Source organism: Oratosquilla oratoria, unplaced genomic scaffold (genome assembly GCF_046742065.1).
Source record: "Oratosquilla oratoria isolate Oo_2021 unplaced genomic scaffold, ASM4674206v1 SCAFFOLD104, whole genome shotgun sequence".
Taxonomy (NCBI): domain Eukaryota; kingdom Metazoa; phylum Arthropoda; class Malacostraca; order Stomatopoda; family Squillidae; genus Oratosquilla; species Oratosquilla oratoria.
The window spans coordinates 939-10000 of NW_027467461.1; the positions used below are offsets into that span (position 1 = coordinate 939).

Here is a 9062-nt window from a genome sequence, read left to right on the forward strand (position 1 = left end):
AAACAACTGGGCAGGACTCGCAGTAATGGGTATAACCTGGACAAATTTAAATTTAAGAAGGAAATAGGCAAGAATTGATTTACTAATAGGGTGGTCGATGAATAGAATAAACTTAGTAACCATGTAGTAAGAGCTGAAACTATCAGTTGTTTTAAGAAACGATTAGACAACTTTATGGATAGGGATGACAAGTAGTGATGGATACGGAGCTGCCTAGTGTAGGCCTTATGGTCTCTTGTAGTCTCCTTTACTCTTATTTTCTTATATATATATATATATATATATATATATATATATATGTACATATATATATGAATATACAAATATATATATGTAAATGTATATATATATATATATATACATTATATATATATACATATATATATATATACATGTATATATATACATATACGTATACATGTATATATATATATATATATATATATATATATATATATATATATATGCAGTCGAACCTCGAAAGACCGGACTAATTGGGGGGAAGGGTGATCTGGTCATGCCAAACGTCCGGTTATCGAAAATATCGCCCTAACAACCGTAGATTTTCATAACGGTATACGTATAGGTAATGTATGATATGGCAAAGAAACACATAAGAACAATACTCTAACACTGTAATGATAACAATACTGTAATAATAATGCTATAATACCAAAAATTCTGTCATAATAGCTGTAATACAGGCATGTAAATGTACTGTATATTCAGTGTACTGTACTGTATTTTTACGTACACTGTAAATATCGGAAGGCATGCACGCGGGACAATGGTGGCGGCCAGGGTTGTCGCGTTTTCTATATTTCCGTGTAGAATGGGAGTGTTGCCATACATTTTTCTCGGGCGTGTGCAGACTTTCATAGCAAGATATACTTGTCAAACTTTGACAAAATGGTTCTAGTTTTTTTTTATTCTTGAATGCATATATGGCCCCCATGCCCTAACATATTCAGTAAGATATGAAAATTATTTTTTTTTTATATTATCGCTAAAAGAAAGCTGAAACTTTAGCGTAGAATTTTTTTCTACACGGTAAAAACGTATATTTTATAAGTACCGGTAACATAATCACCACTAAAAGTCATATTTTGATGTACCATTTATTATTTGATAACTAGTTCTATGATTTTTAAACAAAAGTTTGAGTTTTTGAACGTTTTTAACAGCCCGCTGATATGTAGAAAAATTTCCTCATTGGTTTTTGACCATTCAACCAATTACTAGTCCAACCTAATAGGCTACCACTTATTCCGTGTAAAGCCAATTTAGTAAGTAGTCTTTCGTGGGGGACGGTATCAAAAGCTTTTGCAAAGTCTAGATATATTGAATCTATATTGTTTCTTTCGTCATAATTCGAGATAACTGTGTTGTAGAATTCGAGTAAGTTAGTCACGCAAGAACGTTTCCGTCTGAAACCATGCTGCCTATCATTTATCAAATGGTTACTTTCTAAATAATGTTTCAATAGCATCTCTGATGATAGTTTCCATTATTTTTCCTACGATTGAAGTCAAACTTATAGGCCTATAGTTATTTGGCTTCTTTTTGTCACCTTTTTTGAATATGGGAGTAACGTTAGCTAACTTTTGTTCTCTTGGGACATCTCCGGATATGATGGAGTTCTTGAAAATAATTACTAATGGAATAACAATCTAATTTTTCATTTTCTTTAAGATTCTTGGATGCCAACCGTCTATTTCAGTTTCAATGAAATAGATAATAAGCTGAAACTGAAATAGATAATAAGCTACCATTTTTAGATATTTTACTACACAGAAGCGGAAGATATTTTAAGTATGATGTATTCAGGAAAAACACTAATAATTTATCGTACGTTCATTATTACTCTGCTCACAGTGAAAAAACTAAACTTTCTGTCTTTAGTTCAATGTTCCTCAGAGCATACAGAATTTGCAGCCCTGAATTTCTGAATAACGAGTTGAGCAAGATATACAGCATTGCATCAGACTTAAAATATCCAAAGCATTTGATAGACAATTCACACACTATGGCCATAAAAACTTACTATAAAACTCCACATGAGAAAAATAATTTTTGTAATAAGAACTTACTAGTGCTTCCTTTTCATGAGAGTATGGCAGGACTACCAAAAATACTTAAGGAATTCAACATAAATGTAGTCTTTAAAAACAATAGCACAGTTAAAAATATTCTAATTAAAAATTCTCCACATAACACTGAAGGTTGTGTATACACAATTTCGTGCCTGCATTGTCAAAAATTTTACATTGGACAAACTGGCAAGGACTTACAAACAAGGATAAACCAACATAAATACAGTGTGAGAAGTGGTCAAGTGTCTAGTGGGATTTTTGTTCATGTGAGGGACCAAGATCATTTGATTGACTGGAAGAATGCTAGTAAAATAAATTCTTGTAATTCCTTTACTGAAAGGAACATAATTGAATCAAGCCACATAAAGCAAACTTTTGACCAAAATATCAACCTAAGCCTAGGTATGTACAGGCTTGGTAACTTTATTTCAAAGAAAATCGTTACATGTTTTCCTGCTCGGACATTTGGTCCATCTGTGACCTGAGGACTGTTGGCAATTTTCTCAGGCTTGCGTGATACTTTTTCCCGTGTTCCCTAATTTTGTCTTTACTTCTGTATATATACTGTCTGTATCTCATTTTCTGTATTCCCTTGATGATGTCTTAAATAGACGAAAACGTTCGGACTACGTTTCTTATTTACCAGTGTTTTTTTCTGCAATATATATATATATATATATATATATATATATATATATATATATATATATATATATATACAATACACACACACACACACACACACACACACACACACACACACACACACACACACACACACACACACACACACACACACATATATATATATATATATATATATATATATACATATATATATATATGGGATATAGATGGGCTCTGATCTCTCAAGTGAGATACAAAGCTGATATTTCTGTGTTTGGAAAGACAGGGCAAGTGGCAGTCACTGGTGTCCATTGGAAATCGATCCGGGCGTACGTGCAGAGTAATTGGGAATCAGAAATGAATTCACTGTTGAGACGATTGATTAAGACACTGAAATTATACATTGCATAGGCAAAAGGTTTATTAAAAGAGTCACTGAGTACCTCAGACGATTAGAGTCACTGAGTACTTCAGCCTAATGGGCAAGTGGTACTCACTGTGCTTGGTGAAAGAAATGGAGGTCTTTGGGATCACGAAACCGACTCGCGGTCCAACGTGTCCCAGGAGCTACCGGTGCGGCTAAGTAATTGGTTTTAGGTTTCCTCTTCTATGGAGATGTAACAGATAACTTCGCACCCATGGAGCTAAGCGTGTAATAGGTCACTCACTCGCCACATCTGCCGCGTGTCTTGCTCTATCCAGTTCTCTCTCCCGGGATAATCTTTTGGTTCAAGAAGAAAATAGGCAAGAACTGGTTTACCAACAGAGTGGGTAACGAATGGTATAGACTTAGGAACCAGGTACTGAGCGCTGAAACTATTCGTTGCTTTAAGAGAAGATTAGATAACTTCGTGGTTAGCGATTACAGGTGGTAAGGGGGATGGAACTCTCTAGTGTAGACTTTATGGTCTCTTGCGGTCTTCTTATGTTCACCTTCTCCCTTTCTCGTCAAGCCCGTTACTTCCTTCCTTCCACTTTCTCGTCAATCTTCAATCTTCTCATTTCCCCTCCCCATGTTTCTTCCTTCCTTTCTTGTTTCACAACTCGTTTCGTTGATTTTCTTTCCATAAGTTTTTCTCATAAAGACTTGTGTTGCTTGTCTCCCTAGAGATAGGAGCAGGAATCGGTTTGTTTTGGACAGGAAAAATACATCCTGGTAGCGTAAAGGTTCCTTGTCGTTTTAGAACCTGCAACACTAAAGCGGAAACTTTCGTTAAGAAGTTGGCAGTTTCATGTCAGAGTCGGACCAAGAGAGATGAATGGAAATTTCTCTCTCTCTTTTTCTCTTTTCTTCTCTGTCTCTCTCTCTCTCTCTCTCTCTCTCTCTCTCTCTCTCTGTCTCGTATGACTCATTACACTTATTTTTCATGCATGCTAAAATAGGTACACTCTTCATGACTATATATGTGTTCTACGTGCAGATGCAATCGCAAAGTACAGTTCATGCTCATATCTGGGATTTGAAATTCGACCATGAGAAGGACGTGGGACGCGCAGAGGCTCTGAACTTTTTGGGAGCCATGAAACTGAGCGATTTCGAGATTCACGAGGAGCTCGGCAAAGGAGGCTTTGGCTGCGTCTTTCGAGCCACAAGAGTCGCCGATGGCCTTGAGGTGGCCATCAAGAAGATCCCTCTGGCTGATGTGCTTTTTTGGGGACGGCGCCATAGGAAGAAGGTCCCACGAGAGGCAGCTCTATTACAGCGAGTACAGAAGGTTCCTGATGTAATCAAATTACACGACTGCTTCAGTACCAAGGACAGCTTTTACATGGTAATGGAGCTGATACCATCAGCTGTTTCCTTCGTCGATTACATCAGGAGCGGGAAGGAACTGCCCATGACCGAGGTCAAGACACTGTTCAGGAAGATTGTTCTGACAGTAGAAGGATGCCTAGAAGCCGGGGTATCGCATAAAGATATCAAGCCCCATAATGTGCTTCTCTTTAGGAACGCCAGCACAGGAAACTTTGACATCAAACTGATCGACTTTGGTTGTGGCGAACGAATGACAGGCTACAGAGGGAAAAACACGGGCTGCACCCGAATTTATTGCCCTCCGGAGTATATAAAGGGTAATGAATACCTTCACGTCCCCGCAACCGTGTGGAGCCTGGGCACGCTCCTATTCTATCTTGTGTGTCACTATAACGCGTTCCGCACCAACGAATCTATAATGTAGGCCAGTCCAGACTTTCCCAGTAGCGTACCCAACCTGTGTCGCGATCTTATAATGCGCTGCTTTAAATTGGATCCGTGGAACCGCCCCTCGCTTCGCGGCATACTCTCTCACCCGTGGTTAACGGGTCACTCCGAGGATAATTTCAATATGGAGTTTGATCTTGAAACGGCTAAAGTTTTCAAGAGAAATGATCCTAAGGTGAGGTAGGGAAGACGCCCCGAGATGGCGAATAAGAAAACCCCCAAAAAGGGGCGTTTTAGAAGGAGATTATGAAGACAAGGATCGAGACGCAGATCCAGGAGTAACGAAGTGCCAAAGGAAATAAATCATATAATGATTATGAGAGCGCTAAAATTGGATTACCCAGAGACCTTCTTCACCCCCCAATGAAGCTTCTGACTGCATTGGCGCATAAAATGCAAAAGGATTGTAAAGTCATTCTTTCCTGTAGTTGGAAAATCAATAGAAATAATTTCTATTTCATAAAGAAAGTAACCAATTTCCTGGATTATCCAGAGACCTTCTTCACACCCCAATGAAGCTTCTGACTGCATCGGCGCATACAATGCAAAAGGATTCCAAAGTCATTCTTTCCTGTTGCTGGAAAATCAATAGAAATAATTTCTATTTCATAATGAAAGCAACCAATTTCCTGAAGGATTTACTAGAGGGCAAAGTATCAAGAAAAGCTCCAGACAGCCATACTTGTAAATGAAAAGGACACACAGAAATGTATAGCAAAGATATAAAAAAAATTCAAAGATATGTCAAGATCAGAACTAAGTTCCAATATCGCATTATTGTCAGCGGAGACGATGAAACTTAGATATGCGTCATATTCAGCCTAGAAAACTCAAGAGATTTAGAGAGCAGCGCATTTTTCAATAACTTTTGGAAAAAGAATTCGAGCAGGGATTTCCCCTCAGCTGAATAAAAGTCTCACTACTGTTCTACAATGCATTCAATCAGATTATTTTCGATCGAAATATCAACGAGATTATATGAATGTGCGGATTAGTATGCTACCATGAGGTGGAGGTGGGTATTGTCAGGAGCATAATCTTTATTTCTTATTTTTGTTTTCATTAAAAAAAAAAAAAAAATGGTGGTTTCTTCTACCTGAAGAAAGATCATCTGGTGATGTTATTTCATAGAAGGCATGGTCTATGAATGATCACCTTATATATATATATATATATATATATATATATATATGTATATGTATATACATATATATATATATATATATGTTGATAAATTGTTTAAGACAAATGAGAGAGTGATAGGTGGGGAAGGGTAAACGAAGATGGGCTAAGAATACATTTATTGTTCTTACGTTTCGGTTATTATAACCTTCCTCAGAGAACTTGTTACAGAACATCTTGGTCACAACATTTATACCCGTAGTGGGGGAACTTGTGAAGCTTCGAGTGTCAGGTTTTTTCTAGCGCATTTATTATTAAGAGACTGGCTGCTTTAGATAGGCATATAAATCCTTCTCTGTCGTTATTATTTTCTTTGACATTTATATGTGCAGCTTCAACTGTTTTTCTCATCTTCTTTTTTAATCCTTTGTGTAGAATTTCAACTTTACTCCATTCGGGAAGGTTGTTGCATATTTCGAGGTGGCGGACCAGGGAGTTGGACGTTCTGTGTGCTTTTAAATCATTCCTATGTTCGTTTATCCTCTTCTCGATTCCTCGACCTGACTCACCTATATAAGCCGAGGGGCAGCCACTACATGGAATGCGGTAGATCACACTGAGGTCGTTGTTGTCATTAGTGTGGTTTTTAAACATTTTACCTATTTTATTACATGATACCTTGGCGATGTTTATGCCACCTTTCAGTAAATATCTATCAATAATTTCGGTTTTATCAGAATTAGGTACAGTAATGAAATGCGGTGTGACTAGGTTTGTTGTTGCTGTATGGTCATTTGATCCGGACGCTTGGTCGTTTGGTCCGCTGGTTTGGGCGTTCGATTTATTGTGGATTTTTCTAGCTTTGCCTTCTGTTTTGGTTATCAGGCCCCCTGGATATTTTAATTCTTTAAAAGTTTTTCTGATAAAAGACAACTCGTTTTCAAGGAGTTCACTGCTGCATATACGGTAGGCTCGAAGAAAGAAGCCTATAAGTACACCAGTTTTAGTTCTTTTACTGTGGGCTGAGAAAAAGTGAACAAAGTCGTCTTTATTAGTAGGCTTTCTGTACACTGAAAACCTAAGATGATTAGAGCCTCTGTGTATTAGTGTATCTAAAAAGGGGAGTTTGCAGTCTTTCTCTTCTTCAACTGTGAACTGGATGTCTTCATGAACTGCGTTAAGCCTTCTCATTTTGTTTTCAATGTTGGTGTCTTTTGGTGTTATTACGAGTATATCATCCACGTATCTCAGCCAAGTGGTACCTCTACCCATGATGTTAATATATTTATCATTTTCCATTACCTCCATAAACAGACAAGCAAGAATAGCAGAAAGTGGGCTTCCCATTGCGAGGCCTTTTGTTTGTTTAAATTCAGCGTTGTTAAAAACAAAATATCCATATTTAACACACATTGAAATTAATTTGAGGTAATCAGATTTTGGTACTGGGAGGGTGTTATCATCTATATCATTAGTCACCTTTTCAAGCGCTTCTAGTGCATTATAAATAGATACGTTAGTAAATAAGGCTGTTATGTCATAGCTAATTAATTTCTTGTTTATTACATTTACATTCTCAAGCCTTCGGATTAAGTCAGATGAGTTTCTTAAGTGTGCCCCACTAATGGAACCCATGGTGTTAGATAAGGGTTTAGCCAAGCATTTGGCTAGTCTATGAGGAGCACTCCCGATCCCTGATGTTATGGGTCTCATAGGGATACCCATCTTGTGCACTTTGGGTAGACCATGCATTTTGGGGGGTTTTGGCGCTTCTTCTAGTAGGCCTAGAAGCTTTTTACCTCTGGGGGATTTACGTAATATTTTTCTTGCTTCCGCGTTAAATTTAGTTGCCTCTCTATCTGCGCTACAAGCTGGTTGCCTTTCATATGTTGATTTGTCATTCAGCAGGTTATACATTTTCTCAAGGTAATCGATTTTGTTTACAATTATCACTCCGCCACCTTTGTCCGCACGGGTGATTATAATATTATTATCTTTATTAAGTGTTTCCAGAGCTAGTCTAAATCTTTTTGGGATGACATAATGATTACTGTTGGCTAGAGCTTGATAACACGCTAAAATACCTTGGGTGAAACCTTTGTCAACATCGCTTACATTCCATTTATAGTTATTATTTAAGTTTGTGTTGTATCCACTACCTTTTCCACCTATGTCAAACTTAAGACCGAGACAAAGAACAAGTCTCTCATTCTTGGAAAGCTGCCTGTGTGAAAGATTAGTTACAAAGTTGTCCCTTTCTATCTTATTCCAATCACTGTAGTTACATAAGATATGGAGTTTACGTTTTAGTCTTTGTTCTTGTAAAACTGCATCTTTGTTGAGTCTACTTACTAACCAATGGGGTAAACTTAACTTAACTTTACCGTTGTCGTTTTCGTCTATCTTGTCTTGCAGGGCTTGGCATGCTTCTTCTAAGTAGGTTCTTGCAGAATTTGTGAAGGGGTGTTCAGCACTTCTTAGTTGATTCGGAGCGGATTTTGGGAGAACCATCTCCTCGATGCAATTCAGGAGGAACCTTCTACGAAGTTTAAAGCTTGTGATCAGATGTCTTCTGCGGTATTCTCTCCACATCTCCCCTCTTCCACCACCTCTCGACATGTTGATAAATTGTTTAAGACAAATGAGAGAGTGATAGGTGGGGAAGGGTAAACGAAGATGGGCTAAGAATACATTTATTGTTCTTACGTTTCGGTTATTATAACCTTCCTCAGAGAACTTGTTACAGAACATCTTGGTCACAACATTTATACCCGTAGTGGGGGAACTTGTGAAGCTTCGAGTGTCAGGTTTTTTCTAGCGCATTTATTATTAAGAGACTGGCTGCTTTAGATAGGCATATAAATCCTTCTCTGTCGTTATTATTTTCTTTGACATTTATATGTGCAGCTTCAACTGTTTTTCTCATCTTCTTTTTTAATCCTTTGTGTAGAATTTCAACTTTACTCCATTCGGGAAGGTTGTTGCATATTTCGAGGTGGCGGACCAGGGAGTTGGAC

The 9062-nt window shown here is 37.6% G+C and overlaps 2 protein-coding genes across 2 annotated transcripts in view; both read left to right on the plus strand.

Annotated features, from left to right (window-relative positions):
* Positions 1 to 4103: 4103 nt before the first annotated feature.
* LOC143022494 (serine/threonine-protein kinase prk-2-like) lies at positions 4104 to 4900 on the plus strand (the record flags this gene model as incomplete). The annotated part of the gene is made up of 1 exon (XM_076180718.1): positions 4104 to 4900. A coding segment is annotated over one exon (797 nt), but the record flags the coding sequence as incomplete, so codon positions are not given.
* Positions 4901 to 5047: 147 nt separating this feature from the next.
* LOC143022495 (serine/threonine-protein kinase prk-2-like) overlaps positions 5048 to 9062 on the plus strand; it is a 13885-nt gene continuing 9870 nt past the window's right edge. Inside the window, exon 1 of the mRNA XM_076180719.1 lies at positions 5048 to 5098. Within this exon, the coding sequence (XP_076036834.1) occupies positions 5048 to 5098 (51 nt within the window). The remainder of the gene's footprint in view (positions 5099 to 9062) is intronic.